This window comes from Balaenoptera physalus, assembly GCF_965194825.1.
Source record: "Balaenoptera physalus genome assembly, chromosome: 17".
Taxonomy (NCBI): Eukaryota; Metazoa; Chordata; class Mammalia; order Artiodactyla; family Balaenopteridae; genus Balaenoptera; species Balaenoptera physalus.
Window position 1 is genome coordinate 15,296,081 of NC_138895.1, and position 18,287 is coordinate 15,314,367.

The 18,287-nt window shown below is 39.0% G+C and overlaps 1 protein-coding gene across 4 annotated transcripts in view; it reads right to left on the reverse strand.

Moving 5' to 3' along the window:
* SLCO5A1 (solute carrier organic anion transporter family member 5A1) overlaps positions 1–18,287 on the reverse strand; it is a 129,146-nt gene that overhangs the window by 13,809 nt on the left and 97,050 nt on the right. For all 4 annotated transcript variants that reach the window (XM_082433618.1, XM_082433620.1, XM_082433617.1 and 1 more), the window contains 2 exons: positions 16,333–16,531; positions 387–546 (listed from right to left, as the gene is read on the reverse strand). In XM_082433618.1, the coding sequence (XP_082289744.1) occupies positions 387–546; positions 16,333–16,531 (359 nt within the window). The remainder of the gene's footprint in view (positions 1–386; positions 547–16,332; positions 16,532–18,287) is intronic.

Genomic DNA, 18,287 nt, shown 5'->3' on the forward strand with positions numbered 1-18,287 from the left:
TTGCCCATCTACAGGCTCTGATCAGGGGAAGTGCTCTCCTAGTCTCTTCTATCAGCACCAGATGTGGTCGTCTTGACCTTCAAGTCCATCACAAGGGCCCTGTCAGGGTAACAAAGGAGAAAGCTAGCACTCAACCTTACAAAATTTCACTGGTTTGGCACAGAATGTAAGCAGGGGAGTGCTGATGTGGAATCAGATCGCTATACACAAATGCTCCAATCATCCCTGGAAAAAAAATGATATAGTATTGCATAATTTTCTTTCCTCTGGGTGTTTGACAGAAGGTATTTTGTAGATTATTTGAAGTTTCTTGAAAAGGGAGACTGAAGCCTTGTGTTTGCATATGAAATCTAACAACAGTACAGGAACTTGTGAAATATACTCACCCCAGTGCTCATGTTACCACTATTAACACAGCCAGCCAGACAAGGGTTAAAGTATGTAATTCCATCCGATCCACAGACTGGCTCATACTCGTGTATTTTACAACCACAATTCACATTGCAGCTTCCTGTCAGATTCCTGTGAGGCATGGTCAGAGAAGGTCTAAGAGAAAAAAGAAGTAGATCATGAGCAACATTTGCTAAAATAAAACTCATAGGACAGTTCTTGACGTTCAGTCGTGTGTCCGTTTTAGAGAAGATATTCCCATGAAATCAAAGTCATGGTACCTTGACGTAGCACCCTAGATAATTATTTTTATGACTTTAAAACAAAATGTAAAGAAAAATGTTTCAATTTTCTGGTCCTACAGATTCAGTATGATGTTCGTATCAAATTATTTATCATACCTCGATTCCATCCTCCTTCTTGGTGATACGGATCTGGGCTCAGAAGTTCTAACCTTCATATAAATAAACTACTCACTTACTATAGACACTTGGCCTATGTCTTAACAAATTGGACCCTCGATTTCTTTAACTGTAAAATGGAAGAAATACTCTTCTGTGCCAAACTAATAATATCATGATGAGGACATTAACATGGAATCCATCAATCAGAGTTATCAACATAAGGTCCTTTGACCAGAAACTTTAATTATTCTGGAATAAATTATCAAAGAAAGACATGGGACTCTAGAAAATCAAAAGGAGGTGATTTTTCGAAGACCATCAGGAATCACATCACTGGTTTGATTCAGATGACCAGAGAAGAACCATTAAACTCTCCTTCCCTCAAGAATGCCCAGATGTGGATTTACAGGCAAACGTGATGGGTTCTGTTTTCTCATGAGATCATGATGTCTGATTCAAAGAAGTGATACAATATTTTAAACTCTAATAAAATCAGTTCAGGCAAGAAATATAAAAGGGGGACAAGGGACTTCCCTGGCAGTCCAGTGGTTAGGACTCTGCACTTCCAGTGCAGGGGGTGCGGGTTTGATCCCTGGTTGGGGAACTAAGATCCCACATGCCTCGTGGCCAAAAAACCAAAACAGAAAACAGAAGCAATATTGTAACAAATTCAACAGAGACTTTAAAAATGGTCCACGTCAAAAAAATCTAAAAAAGGGGGAGAGGGCAGGCAAGTAAGGATATAGGGCCCGAGAGAGAGATGTAAGGAAATGGCTATGGAAAGACAGAGGCAGGCAGGTACCCAGAGGGAATCATGGAAGGATGAAAGGGGCTCTGAGTGCTCACATCCAGTGACCTCCTTCCTTTGCTTTCATGACCACCGTTTTTAGGTGTCACTGATGACGTACCATTCCTAAAGCCACATGAACTGGCAATAGCAGATCCTTCATTCACCTGCCCAACTATCCATCCTCCCTCCATCCAGCAGATATTTTGGAATGTCTGTTATGTCCCAGGACTTACCCTTAATGACTATGTTGAGTAACCACTCACCCAGTAGCCTAGTGCATCCCAACCATATGTATTAATCCATAAACATAAAGTGTTGTTTGTTCAAAGGCTTTTCCCCTGTGTCCTCTTTCACACGTTGATAACTGACTCATCGAATTTTAATGGAAGGAACAAGTTCACAGCAATATTTAAACCTTACCAAGAAAGACTTCCAAAGAGGCAAAAGGAAAATAAACTCTATTCTTCATTCATATCCCTCCACAGAAGAAATTGTCACAATACTCTCATAATTATTATATTCACCGACTCTTAGAATCATACCATTTGATAGTTAGAGAAAGCCCGCGCACAGCAACGAAGACCCAATGCAGCCAAATAAATAAATAAATAAATAAATAAATAAATTGAATATACCTTTAAAATGTGATTCGGGACCAGTAGTTCTCACAGGGGCAGCAATTTCGGCCATGTCAGGAGACATTTTTGTTTGTCACAACTAAAGGCATGCTACTGGCGTCTAGTGGGTAGAGGCCAGGACTGCTTCTAAAAGTCCAACAATACACAGAACAGTCCCTCCCCAGGATAAGGAATTAACTGATCCAAATCTCGATATACTGAGTCTGAGAAACCCTGTTCTAGACCTATTTCCACATTCCAAGGATGATGAAATGGACGTCTGAGGAAGCCAAATGATTCATTATGAGGCTGATTAGTGCTATTTTTTAAAAACATTTATTTATTTATTTATTTATTTATTTATTTATTTATTTTTGGCTGCGTTGGGTCTTAGTTGTGGCCCACGGGCTCTTCAGTTGTGGCGCGTGGGCTTAGTGGCCCCACGGCATGTGGGATCTCTGTTCCCCAGCCAAGGATCAAACCCGCACCCCCTGCATTGGAAGGCAGATTCTCAACCACTGGACCACCAGGGAAGTCCCGATTAGTGCTATTTTAATTGATATCACATGAAGAGTATTCTGTGTGAATTACTATTATCTTCACTAGTTCTTCAAGAACCAAACTGCAAGCCATGACCAAATAAAAGGGATTTATATGCCTGCATGCTTAGTCACTAAAAATGACACGCTTCAAATCCATACAATAGGGTTTTTACTATGCATATTTAAAAGTTACAAGGAATTTCCTATTAACAGCATGCTTCGTATTCATTTATGACAGCCACATATTTCAAATACCTCTCCTTTATGGGTATGTTCACTCAAGAGAAAGGAATCTAAAGAGAACGTCAACAGATGCTCAGAACACACACCAATGACGGGAAGGCAAAAGCTTTCCTGAGTTCTGGAAACAAAGGTACAGTCCCAGGTCACCCTTGGGTATGCTTGCTTTTCTCATGAGGTCATCGTGTCTGATACAAAGAAATGATACAACATGGAAAGCTCTAAGAAAATCAAAACAAGCAACAAATATAAATAGCAGTGAAAAGAAAGAGGCATTCATGGAAAATGTCATTCGGAAAAAAGGCCATAGTGGCACAAAAAAAAGAAAGATGCTGACACAGTTAATCCTTTACACTGCGCTGATTTAAAAAAAAATTATTTTTAAGAATAATAACGTCTTGTTTGACTATCACTCACACTCCAGAAAACAGACTGGATTAGAATAATAGTACAAGTGTTTAAATCGGAGTCACTCCAAGCAACCTCTCATTAGCCTGAGCTAAGACCATCATGGGAGTACAAAATTTACAAGGACTGTAGTACACCACACTCATCCTTGTGCAAAGGGACAGTACATCACCCTTCTAATAAATGAAAACATTACTGACAAGTTAGCCTTGCAAACAAGAGACTCATGTTAACTCAGTGTCCATGTAAGTGTTCTTTCCATGACAGGAACAATGACTCACTAACAAGTGCCTTATAACTGCATGGTCCAAGCTGTAAACCTAGGTCACACATGACATGTTACTATAAAAATCATGGAATTATACAATTAGAGAGATGGGAGGAGTCTCTGAGGTTAACTAGTACAACTTACTGATTTTCAAGCCTAGGAAACTATGAAAGGTATAATGACATGCCCCACGATCATTGAGGCTTTAAGAAAACCAGCCATGGGGAGACCAAAAGCATGAACAAAAAAGGGAAGAAGAGCAAGCTTGCTGCCTAATTTTCATTAAATCAACTGCTTAAGCATCAATGTTTATTTAAAGTAATATACAACAATAAAACAGATTGAGGTTTAACATAAGTAAAAATCTCTACCATGGAGCCATTACAGCTGGGTATGTAAGGATACAGTTGCTCTCAAATCACACACATATTCTCGCACACACACACACACACACACAAATTGTGTCACATCACCCCACCCCAAAACCTAAAGAACGCTTGGACTTCCCCACCTGACACACTTCTACTGGTTTCCACAAATCAAAGAGGACCCCCTTAACCTTCTTTCTGCCTCCTGTTAATTTTCTCCTTACTAAGAGATACGACAAATAGGGATCCATACATCTTATATTCAAGCCACATGGATTAAAAGAATATGACCCACGCAACAAAAACCTTTCAAGCAAAATACACTAATCAACTAAAAGAAATGGTATCTTTCTCATAATTTCTTAAATTTTTATCAATTTATCTCAGTCTTTAAGGAGACTTCAATTAGAATGTTTCTTTTCAACTCTGCTTAAATTCTTGGCTTTATATTAAAGCCCTTCCTTGGCCAGATATAGCTGTGCAACTTCAGGTTTATAAATAATACTACTGGCTTCCCTGGTGGTGCAGTGGTTGAGAGTCCACCTGCCAATGCAGCGGACACGGGTTCGAGCCCTGGTCTGGGAAGATCCCACACGCCGTGGAGCAACTGGGCCCGTGAGCCACAACTGCTGAGCCTGCGCGTCTGGAGCCTGTGCTCCGCAACAAGAGAGGCCGCGGTGGTGAGAGGCCCATGCATCGCGATGAAGAGTAGCCCCCGCTTGCCGCAACTAGAGAAAGCCCTCGCACAGAAACGAAGACCCAACACAGCCAAAAATTTAAAAAATTTAAAAATAAATAAATAAAAATTTTTTAAAATGGAGTTAAATTAGATTATTTTTTTAAAAATAAATAAATAAATAAATAATACTACTAACATCATCATCATCATTTAGAACTAACATTTACATAGTCCTAGTTTTACTCCAGGACTCATGCACTGAGATCTCTGTAGAAGTTACCTCATGCATTCCTCATGAGAATTAAAATTATTATGACTGTGTCTCCAACTTTCAGATAATGAAACTGAATATCTGAGAGGATAAGATAGGTACTGTTAAAGTTCACAAAACTAGTAAGAATCAGGGAGGGATTTAAACCCAGTTATCTCTGTCTCCACAGTGTGTACCCTTAAACCCCGACAGCAGCGGACCCGCTTTGTGTAACTGGCCATGGTTTTCCTTGAGTCTTCTATGTGCTCACCCTGCGCCTTCTTCTTCCTCTAATGCAGCTTTCCTGGCACTCAGCTCTCACTGTGCTGAGCATTAGAGTCAGAAAGAGCGGGTTCAGGGAATTCCCTGGTGGTCCAGTGGTTAGGACTCTGTGCTTTCACGGCTGAGGGCCCAGGTTCAATCCCTGGTCAGGGAACTAAGATTCCGCAAGCCGCTCAGCACGGCCACAAATAAAAAAATAAAATAAAAAATAAAAAGAGTGGGTTCAATTCCATATCTACAATTCACCAGTGCCATGAACAAATCTAGAGAGACTTCACTTGTGTTGTAAAATAGAGACCAGAATATCTATATCGCAGAGTTGATGGGAGGATTAGATAAGTAAATGGATACCCAGCACCCAGCGAGTTCCTAGCACGTAACAGGCACGAAGATACTGATGTGTTTTCTTTATCTACACAGGGCAGAAGCAGGAAGGAATAAAAGTAACACAGTCACAAACACAAAGAGCACAAAAGGCCTTCATGATGATTTTCTTTTCAAAAAGGAAGATGTCATTTTCTTATTTACTCATATAGAGAACAGTCAGAAAACTAGATGAGGGTCCAGTTGCAGGCCTACCATTCAGAAGCTGTATGACCTTAACAGCTTAACAGTTAATGGTTGTCAACGCCCCTCCTGCCTACGTGAGCGGAGAGAAGCATGATCAACACAGGGGAGTATGTGATAACTCATGGGATAGCTTAGGGCTCCCCAGGACTCTACTCATGAAAGTTACGGTTACTGCATCCAATCATTCTTTTTATTGTTAAAGCTTCCCTTAGCTTTGTAGTCAACAAATTCAAACCAGATATAACTTGAAATTTACATATAATAACCTACAACTTATACAAACCGTCTCTTTAAATCCAGAATCATTTTTAATAAAATGATGTGTCCCTTAACAACATCTTGAAATGCCTTTATTTATTTTTAAAGTAATACATATTCATTGTAGAAAATTTGGAAAATACAAAAGGACTAAAAAGTCAAATTAAACTCACACAGTAATACTACAATCCAGGAATATCCACCATTATGATTTTAGTATATTTACTTCCCTTTGCTCTTTTTTCAATATGCATATAAATTAACGTTAATAACATATTGTTATCAAGATTTCACAGAGTGTTCTAAATTCTATTTTTCCTGCTAACATTATATGATGAACATTTTCTATTGACTATGTTAATATGACGTTATGAATGGCAAATTTGGTCCCGAGTTTAATAATATAGGTTCAAGGCTTACTGTGTTTAAACAGATATTATATAGTTTTACAGAGTTCCTGTAATTTGTTTAGATCTCAGTTACAAAACTTAAAACTCACTGGAAAGAAAATTTGCATGTATTTTATATCCCCTCGATACTCCTAAAAATGAAGTAAAGCAAATTTTGTTTGTATCTCCCAAATAGAGCCAAAAATAGATCAAATCATATACTTACAGCTAGAAATGAACTGTAAGCCTATTAATAAAAGTAGCCAAGATAGTCCAGAAACACACATATCTAAGATCCTTTAAGTAAACTATTTTTTCTCTACTTTTCAGGAATTGCCTTTAAAATCAGTAATACCTATAATAAATAAAAGATCTTGAATGGCACCAAAGAAATTAAATAGGAAAAAAAAACATTCAGAAGGTTAAGTTGTCTGTGAAACACAGAAGAGAGGAATGGTTTAATAAGAGAAATTAGGAATGATCTGGCTAGAAATACTAGTCACTCAAAGGCTGGTAGTAGAATACTATCTAAATACTGGCAGGATGGCAAGTTCAGGAGTGGTGACAAAGATGATGAAATGTAACTTTGGTGAGTTGCAACAAAGGTCTGAATTAACAGACAATATTTATGTCTTAGTACCTTGGGACAATAAAACTATATTGAGAGAAGTAACTTGAGAAGAACACCCCAACCCCTGAGATTTTGGACCTGTGGACTCGTGGATCACAGGCATTGCCGAAAATGCTCTCAGAAAACTGAGCAGATGCATCTTCGTCATGTCATAGCTCAAGAAATCATCCCTGGAAAAGTTCTGACCCAGTAACTCAAGTCTCCAAATCAGAAGATGATATAATAGATTTTAGTTTAAGTTCAAAGAGATGACACTTGATGAAAGATAATAAAGCTAGAATTATTAAATGATTTATCAAGACAGTACTGTTGAAAAATTCTGTACATGGACATCAGATTTAACCCCATTTGAAAAAACTATTTGAAGGTAAAGAACAAACAACTCACATTATACGATGTGTTTATATAAAGTATTGCTTAAGCTACAGTTTTCACTGGCTCCTTTGTCGACAAAATGATTAGGACACAGCTGTGTGAAATACAGTTCGACAGACACAGAGGGGAAGCAAAACACATTTCTTAATTAAAACTGCAGGGAAATTGTGGGTGCTAGGAAGATCAAATCTGAATTTTTTTTCTTTAGTTTTGTCATATTGTGGTTTAGAACACTTAACATGAGATCTACTCTCTTAACAAAATTTCAAGTGTACAGTACAGTATTGTTGACTACAGGCATAAAGTTGTACAGCAGATGTCTAGAGCTTAGTCACCCTTTTTGTTGTTATTGTTTTGTTTTGTTTTAGAAAAACAAAGATTTATTTTGAAGGGAAGTGAATAAATCTTTAATATAATCTATACTGAGTGACCAAACCAAGTTAATATTACTGTTTAAATTGCCAGCAATTACCCTAAGGATCAAAGTTTGGCACAATTGTCAATGTTTGCCTACCTCATAAAGACACCTCCCTCTAAATTCAGAAGATAAAGGAAACTGGAGATCTGACGTTTTGTGGGGTGGGGAGGGCTGTCCAAGGCCATTTAGTGAAGTGGACACGCCTCCTTTGGGCATCATCCACATTAGAGCTTGTTCATCTTGCTTTATTAAAACGTTGTTTCCATTGATTAGTCACTCCATGTTTTCCCCTTCCCCCAGACCCTGGCAACCACCATTCTGCTCTTTGATGCTATGAATTTAACTATTTTAGATACTTCATATAAGAAGAATCACACAGGGCTTCCCTGGTGGCGCAGTGGTTGAGAATCTGCCTGCCAATGCAGGGGACACGGGTTCGAGCCCTGGTCTGGGAAGATCCCACATGCCGCGGAGCGACTAGGCCCGTGAGCCACAATTGCTGAGCCTGCGCATCTGGAGCCTGTGCTCTGCAACAAGAGAGGCCACGATGGTGAGAGGCCTGCGCACTGCGATGAAGAGTGACCCCCGCTTGCCACAACTAGAGAAAGCCCTCGTACAGAAATGAAGACCCAACACAGCCATAAATAAATAAATAAATAAAAATTATTAAAAAAAAAAAAAAAGAGGAATCATACAGTATTTGTCTTTCTGTGACTATTTTCTTTCACTTAGCATAACGTCTTCAAGGTTCATCCATTTTGTCACATATTACAGAATTTCTTGTTTAAGGCTGAATCTTATTCCATTATATGTATATATGACATTTTCTTTATCCATTCAGCCGCTGATGGACCTTTAGGTTGTCTCCACATCTTGGCTATCAAATCTGAATTTTCTAAGGGAACCACTAATAACACATCAGGTTCATTCTACCAAAAAACTGTGACTCCATTTTGGCTCAATAGGAAAAGTTCATCTTTCTAAAACATCCCAACCCCATCCCAGGCACTTAGGTTTCTCTTGAGCACTCGATGCTAATTCAGAGATGGGTTAGTCATTAACTCCTTTAATGTCAGAAAATTCACCATGCTGGTGAACCTGGAGCTTCTCACACACACTTTAATAAATGAAATTGGCTTATATATTGTGCTTTCTTCTTTGTGTTTCTTTTCTACTTTCAGGACAGTTTAATAATCAAAAACATTGCATTCAAAATCAGAGAAACCTCAGTTCCAGTCCTAGCTCTATCATTTTCTAGCTGTGTGACTTTAAGCAAGTTATTTGATCCCTCTGAATTTCTCTGTCCTCATATTTAAAATGAGAAAAATAACATTAAATAGTTATTTAACAATTGCTTATTACTGTGGGTTTTATTCCATTTTATCCTCTCTATAATTCTAAGAGATCAAGACTATTATTAGCCCATCTTAATGACGAGGAAATAGAGGCACAGAGAGGTTAAGGAATTTGCCAAGTACCTTATTCAATCTTCACAGCAATTCAACACGATCAATACTATCAGTATCCTTACCCTAAAGATGTAGAAACCAAGCACAGAAAGATTAACTAACTTGCCCATACTCACACAGCTAGAAAGTGGCAAGGCCAAATATTAGTGCACTATTGAAAGAAATGGATGCATTCTCTATAGCTTTCTGAGCAAGGAGGTGGTGTGTGCACTTAGATGTGTGCTTATATAAAATACAAAATGTATAACAGCACCTCAGTGTAGTACTCAGAAAGGATACAAACTCTAAAATAGATAATCTGGGTTTCATGCAGTTCCACTCGTTATTAACTGATGACTTTGGGCAAATCATTTACTCTCTAACCTCAGTTTCTTTAACTGAAATATGTGGTTAATAACACATACAGTGGAGTGATGTTAATAACACATACAGTGGAGTGATGTTGTAAGCAGTGTATATAAAAGATATACATGAGTGTCAATCACCATACCTGAGCCAAACAGGTGTCTAACAAAGGCTCCTTTCTTCACTGCCACTCTCTTCATCTCTCTCTTTATCAGCTTTAAAGGAGAAAAATCCCACATGCAAGGCTCAAAATCATGCAGAACTACCATTTTTACTAGGCAGGCCAACCATGTACTGATGAGCAGGTTGTGCACTGCACAAGAGCACCCAGCCAAGGGAGCAAGGAGAGGCTGAAATGTAGTCCATACCCTGCTTGGAGAAAGGGCCCCATTATTCTTCACACAAAGGTAACTGCTACTCTAAAAGTGTCAAACCTGTGCAGCTGTACCACCCAAAAGTGTTTATACTGATTCAATTTTAACTCTCTTCCTAGAAGTATTTGGGGAGCTAGAGGAATTCTCCAAGGAAGCTGGGTTTTTCTCTTGCTAGTTTATAAACTTCGATGAAGTCAGGTCGCAAGTATTAGAATGAATGGATCCTTGCAGCAGTCTCTGGCACTCCTAATAAACTTTTTCTTTGTTGAATACAATTAAATAAGAAGAAATGTACCATAAGTCATGGATTCAGATAACTACAATGTTTATTTACATCAAGTTCTTACTAGTTTCAGCATCACTATATAAGTAATGTCCCAGTGCAGAGGTGGATGCCAGACATTCATTAATCTTTTAAAAAGGAAAAAAGAGTCGCTTTGCATGATCTAGAAAGGAAGGGAGTAAAGCCAAGAAACTAACTTTTTTCAACACATACTAAGTCTTAGACTCTGTGCTGGGAAATATCAAAAATCTTCCCTTACATAATCCTCAAAATCAAAGCTACAAATATTTGTTTATAATATTTAAACGCTTCAAACTGGAGATTGAGGATGGAGGAAGGAGACACTGACTTTTCATTTTCTACCCTTCTGCATTATTTTAATTCTTTCAACCGCATGTGTTTTACTTTAATTATGCTTGTAACCAGGTATGATTGACCTTATTGCCATTTTATATACGAGGAAACCAAGAGTTAACAATGTTAGATAATTTTTTACAAGGTCACATAGCTAGAAAATGATGGCGCTATTACTTGCCTTTGAAAATAATACTATCTTTGAGGGGAGAGGGAAGAAAAATTCAAGGAATTCTTACTTGGGACCTCTTTTTTCTCAGTAATAAGGAATAGGACGTTGTCCGACAAGAAAAACAAGCTAGGGTAAGATAAAAAAAAAACTTGAAGAAAGGAATTCTTTTTAAATGGACCAATATGAGGCATAGGAAAGGAAGCTGACTAGGGCCAAGTAAATGGATTGCTCAGCAAAGATGAGGGCCTTCTAAGATTGGAACTCATCAATTTGTAATGGAGCAAATCAGCACAATTATATAATTTTTTCCCAGTAGTGCTAGGGAGTCCAGAATCAGTTGATTCAGGATTGGCAAGACTGATGCGGTGTTAAGCAAAAGCCTTAGAAGTCTTGAGGGGTCTTGCAGTTTAAAAGCAGGTAAGACATGGAGTCTGCCTTCCACCGCTTCTGAGAAGGCACTTGAAATAAAAGTGAGTATAATGAAAATGAATCGAGCTGGCAAAGAGAAATGGAAAGAGCGACACCAAACTCCATGAGAATAAAAGTGGACAGGCAAAGGTTCATGTGAAATGAGCAGATGCCACCTTGGAGAAGAGCCAGCCTGCCCCATGGAACCTCTACACGACTCTGAATCCAAATCCAGCAGGTGCAACAGGGAGCAAAAGTGACTGCGAAGCTGAAAACAACGCGACTAACTGGAGACCTGAGGGAGAGAAGACTGTATCAGTGGGCCCTTCCACTCTCACACCCACCCCCTCCATCCCCAATTCAGAGCCCCGAAATTCATCAGAAAGCTCTTCTAAAGAAATCGGAACAAAATTTAAAAGCTAAGCTTCTACCTTAGATGTTGACAAATCAGGATAAAACTCCCTTGTTCTTGTGTGTGGTCGGGGGTGAGTGGGGAAGAGGGACACATAACCTGACAGATGCTAGACTGAGTCTTGTCAACCTGTAAAACCCAGAGTAAATGAACAGAAAAATTGACATTTCAAATAAAATGATAAAATGTAAGACACAGAAACAAAGTAAAAAAAACTGAATTATATGCGCAGAGAGATCTGAGAAGATATTACTCCCGTTCAAACAACAGGAGGACGCTATTAAAAGGGAACACTCAGAATGCTGAAGAAAAAATTATTTTCAAAGTTTAAAATTTACATAACGAATAAAAAAGCAGGTTTGGAAAAATCTCTCATAGCAAAGAAAATATGAAATAAGAGAAAACAAGTTAAACATACAGGTAACGAGTCTGTAAGTTCCAACATCTGAAAATCAGGCGTCCTGGAGAACATAGTGAAAATGAAGAGGAGAACGAGTAAAGATATAGTAGAAGAAAATCTCCCTGAGGTTAAAAGAAAAAAAAGGACATATGTGTTAGATTAAAAGTGCCTAATACAATGCATGAACAAAGCCCTGGGCCGAGACATTCATGCGTTTGTCCATTCATTCATACAACAAACTTTGTTGTAGATGACGGGGCTGCAACTATTACGTAGGCAGCTATAATAACTGTTCTCAAGGAGCTCATATTTTAGAGACAAAAGACAAGAGCAAAGCAAGTAAACAAGACAATTTCAGATAGTGGCACGTTCTACAAGGAAACTGAAGAGGTGATGTAATAAAGAATGAGGGGAGAGTGGGCTCCCTTATATTGGGCAGAGAGGGAAAGTCTCTCCGAGAAAGTGACATTGGAAGAGTCCAGCCAAGACAAAATCGGAGGGTAGAGCATTCCTCATGGAATTTCAGAACACCCTGAATAAAAAATATCCTCAAAACTTCCAAATAAAGTTGGTAATGGAGAAATGAGAACTCAGACTGAAATTAAACTTCATTTAAGTATCTGCAACATTCAATGCTAGATGACAAAGCAATGGTTTCCAAGTTCTCAGAAAAACAAATGTTTAACCTATAATTCTATACCTACTCCAACTATCATTTAAATGTGAAAGAAGAATAAAGACATTTTAATACACTTACGGTTTCAGACAGCTTTTTTTTCCATGAACCCTTCCCTAGGAAGTTATCCAAGGATTTTTTCTGGCAAAATCAGGAGTTAACAAATAAATAACTACACAGACAAAACCTAGTGGATACAATTGAGATCTATGAAAGGAAGTTCCAGGATATAAGTTATGCAAAAGAGCAACTAATCCAATTGAAGCAAGATTATGGAGAGTTTCAGAAAAAAAGGATTCAATAAAACAGAAAGTATAATGAGAACTTAAATATATATATGGACAAGATAAACGCCAGTAGTAGGAGAAAGAACAGGCCTTTGGAACTCAAGGACAAACACCACAAGAAAGCCGTGGCCCAAATATGATACAATTTTAAGCAGGTTCCCTTCCCCACCCTACTTAGTAGATGACTACTTCTTTTTCCACCCCATCTATTTTCTGGAGAAAATGAACCAAAGGCTCTGGACTTAAGAGCACCACATGAAAGAGACCTTTGGCAAGATGCTAGGATGACAGAGGAATTTGGTAAAAGTTTGCAAAATGAACAGTAGCACCCTAGCCTCTTCCACCCACCACCCTACTCCCAGCTCTAGAATGTCAGCAGCTAGGCTTACGACCCTGAACCCACCGCAACACAGCCCAAGCCAGGAGATAGGAGCATCCTTCTCTTGAGGAACTGAAGCACCTCAGAGGTAAGACCTCAGGTTCTGACACTGAGCACCCCAATGAAAATGCCAGCTGTCCCCCTGCAATTACCCTACAGTGAGATCCACTAAATGACAAGCCATAATGAGACATAACATAGTTTATAAAGAATAAGAAAAGTAGAGAATCAATGAAGGAGAGACAGGAGGAAAAAACTGTGGAGAGAAAATAACAACAATTACATTTTTAAAAAAATTTTAAATGGAAACAAAAGACATGGTCTCCAGACATTAAAAGTTCATCAAGTGCTCAGAGGAAAAAAAAAAAGTGTATTGTGGTGAAATTTGGGAATACTGGGAATAAATGGAAACTCCCAGGAAGGAAAAGTAGGGCACATACAAAGGACTGGGAAAAAGAAAGGCCAGAATTCCCACAAGAGCACTAGAAATTAGACAAAAATGGAGTGAAAACTTTAAACTTTTTAGTGAAAATGATTCATCCAGTCCAAAGTTCTTAACCCAGCCAATTTGGCAATCAAATGTAATTGTTAAAAAAAAAAAAAAAAAGAGGCTATTTCATGAAAAATCTCCAAAAAAAAAAAAAAAAGTAACAGCCTTGACAGCCTTCCTGTAGCTACTGGAGGATGTGCTCTAACAAAATGGGGGAGGAAGACAAAAAAGAGGTATCCACAGAACCCAGAAAATGAAGGATCAGTACAGAGAGAGGCAAGTGAGATTCCTGGGGCAACAGCGGGGCAGCAGGCCCAGAGCGCTCCCATACAGATGACTCCAAGGGGTGGGGAAATGGAATCCTGAGTTCATCGGATGGGTGAAAAGTCATATTGAGAGTTTTTGAGCCCTTAGAGGATATGGGAAGGCAGAAGCAGACTCAAAGAAAACAAAGGAAATGAAAATAAGGCAGTGATTTAATTCCAGGAAAATCACTGCTGTACAAAGGAGGAAATCTAATCACGATACAGTACTTGTGCCTCAGCTGCTAACAATACTGTCATAATCATACCATGAAAATATCAAAAAAGGATTTGAGCACAACCTGTGAAGCAAATGCTAGACTCCTCATTTACTAAGACAGGAAGTCATAAATAATGTCTTCATTTGGTTAATTTATACCGTATGCTTTAAAAATACAGAGGTAAATACCAGAAGAGATAGCTAAAAGGAATTTTAAATGATTGCCCCTGGGAAGCAGGGTCAGGAGACTGCTGGTTTTTTCTTACTAACTTTTAATATTCTATTTATGTTTTCCAACTGTAGTAAAAATAATTTGATAGAAATTGTTCTTAATGGATTAGTGATGACTAATAACAATAGCTAACTATCACTGAGCACTTACTGTGTGCCAGGAGAGCTGAGAGCTTTACACATGTTTCTTGTGTAATCCTTGCCTGTGATCTTTAGGTCAATAGACTAAAGGTTTGGGTCCATGAAAAATTCACACGTTGAAAGCTAACCCCAAACGTGATGGTATTTGGAGTTTGGGGCCTTTGGGAGGTGATTGGGTCATGAGGGTGAAGCCCTTATGAGTGGGATTAGTGCCCTTACAAAAAGGATCCTAGGGAGATGCCTCACCCCCACCACGTGAGGACACAGCCAGAGACAGCCATTTATGAGCCAAAAAGCAGGTCCTCACAAGACACCGAATCTGCTAGCACCTTGATCTTGGACCTCCCAGCCTCCGGAATCGTGAGAAATAAACTTCTGTTGTTTCTAAGCCATCTAGTCTATCACGTTCGCTTACAGCAGCCTGAACGGATTTATATACTGATACGTGTCAGCCATACCTCAGTTTTGCCCTCTGTAAAATCAGAATAATAATAGTACCTACCTGATTAGGCCCGTTATGAGGATTAATGAGTTAATATACGTAAAACATTTAGAAGAATGCTTGGCATGCAGTAGTGTTAATATGAGGGTTAGCTACGCTTTGAACATCACCATCATTATTATTATTGTGACAGAAAGTTTCCAACCCAAATTGTTACATTAAAAAAAAAAAAAAAAGCTCAGAAAAGAATGTATAGGAACTTCCCTGGTGGCGCAGTGGTTAAGAATCCACCTGCCATTGCAGGGGACACGGGTTTGAGCCCTGGTCCAGGAAGATCCCACATGCCACAGAGCAGCTAGGCCCGAGAGCCACAACTACTGAGCCCGTGAGCCACAACTACTGAAGCCCACGCACCTAGAGCCCGTGCTCCACAACAAGAGAAGCCACCGCAATGAGAAGCCCGCGCACCACAACAAAGAGTAGCCCCCGCTCGCCACAACTAGAGAAAGCCTGCGCGCAGCAACGAAGACCCAACACAGCCATAAATAAATAAATAAATAAATAAATAAATAAATAAATAAATAAATAAGAAAAGAATGTGTAGAATGCTACCTTTTGGATATAAAACAGAAAATCCTTGGAAGGGTACACAAGAGATGAATTAAAGTGGTTCCCTGGTTTGTCTTTTGGGAGAAGTGGGGTGGAGGCCTTGAGGCACACTGTATTTTCATTGAACTTTGTTTTGAAACTGTGTGAATGTATTACCTATTCAAAACATTACATTAAAAAAAAAAAGAACAGTTTTCATTAAGCCAACTAGCATTTCCTCCTCATGTACTGTAACCCAAATGCCATGGGAGACGCTGCGAGGGTCAAAAGGGACACAGACAACAGAGAGATCGAGGCCTCTGCCCAAGAGGGTGCAGCTCTTCCGGGACAGAAACGCAGGCATAGTGAGCCCCGCATGGAGGGAGGGGCACAAGCCGAACCCTGGGATCCAAACACCGCAGAGCTTCGCACTTCAATCATGACCAGGATGAGGTGAGACGCCTCTTCCAAGATACTTACCCTGTTGTATACGGGATGTTTATGCCACCTAGATTGATACTTTCACATCCAACAATAAACAGGGTTGAAAAGCACAGTAAAGACACACCACTGCAGATCATCGCTAGTTTTGCAGATTCTCTTGCACCAAGTTTCAATTTTTTTATGATGTAGCCTCCAAGGACAATCCCAACACCAGCACTGGGGACAATGATGACGCCTGGAGAGAAGAAGGGAAGGACAGGATTAATTTGAAGTAATGTATACTATTATTTATTGTCTAATTATTCTGTTTCTACTTACTTATCAGTACTAAGGGAAAGAATTTTAAAAACACTATAATCAATCAATCTTTAATGTTTGTGATTTTATAGTATAGCTTATTTTCAACACATACAGCCAACAAAGGACTCATATCCAGAATGTGCAAAAACTTACAAAGTCATGAAATAAAGACAAGCAACCCATTAGAAGGCGAGCAAAACTTAAATGGGCCTTCACTAAGGAGGAAATTCAGCTGACCCATTAACTCATAAAGGTGGTCAGCCTCCTTACTAAGAGAGAAACACAAATTAAAGCCACAATGAAATACTACTCCATGCCAACCATGTCAGTAAAAATGGAAAAGTCTGGCAACACCACATATTGGCAAAGATACAGAGCAATGGGCACCCTCTGCAAGGCTGGTGGGATGTAAATTGTGACAGACACTTTGAAAGACAGTTTAGCATTATCTGGTAGAGTTGAAGATATACACACCCTGTTACAGGCAATTCCATTCCTGGATCTATACCCTGAAGAAACTCATGCACATGGGGACCAAAAGAAGTGTACAAGATATCTGAAGCACCATAATAGCCCCAAACTGGAAATAAACCAAACACCCATTAATAGATACATTACATGCAGTAAATTCATGTAATGAAATGCTGCTATACAATAATAAAAATTAAGACATATAATCACATACAAACACAATGTTGAATAAAGGAAGTAAAACACAACAGAAAACATGATCTGACTGTATAAAGTTCAAAAACAGGTAAAACTAAATGATTTGTTTAGAAATGAATATATAGGTAGTGCAACTATGAAGAAAAGCCAGGAAGTGAAAATTGCCATAAAAGCCAAGATAGTAGGGGGATGGGTGGGATCCGGAAAGGATACAGGGGGCTCCTGGAGGACTGAAAATACTCCTTTTCATGACCTGGGCAGTAGTTACACAAGTGTTCACTTTATGACTATTCATTATCTCCAAGTTTTTTTTGAAGTATAGTTGATTTACAATGTTGTGTAAGTTTCAGGTGTACAGCAAAGTGATTCAGTTATGTATATATGTATATATATTCTTTTTCATATTCTTTTCCGTTATTGTTTATTACAGGATTTTTAATGTAGTTCCCTGTGCTATACAATAGGACCTTGTTGTTCATCTACTTTATATATAGTAGTGTGTATATGTTAATCCCAAACTCTTAATTTATCCCTTCCCCGCCCTTTCCCCTTTGGTAACCATTTGTTTGTCTTCTATGTCTGTAAGTCTGTTTCTGTTTTGTACATAAGTTCATTTGTATTATATATACACACACACACACACACACACACACACACACACACACACACATATATATATATATTTTGGCCGCGCCACGTGGCTTGTGGGATCTTAGTTCCCCGACCAGGGATTGAACCTGGCCCCTGGCAATGAAAGCACTGAGTCCTAACCACTGGACCGCCAGGGAATTCCTTTAAGCATACTTATATGCTCGCAAAGAGACCAAAAAGGAAGGGGGGATTGAATGGGGAGAAAAAGGGCTATCTAATGTCAAGGCAAGATCCTTGAGAAGTCAGGAGAATAGAGAATAAATAGCACAGATGATCAGATTAGCCCTGGAGAGGGAGAGCGAGAACCCTGCATCTGGGCCGGGAATCAGATTTGGGAGCAGTGGGGTGGGGGGATAAATCAATGGGTAGGC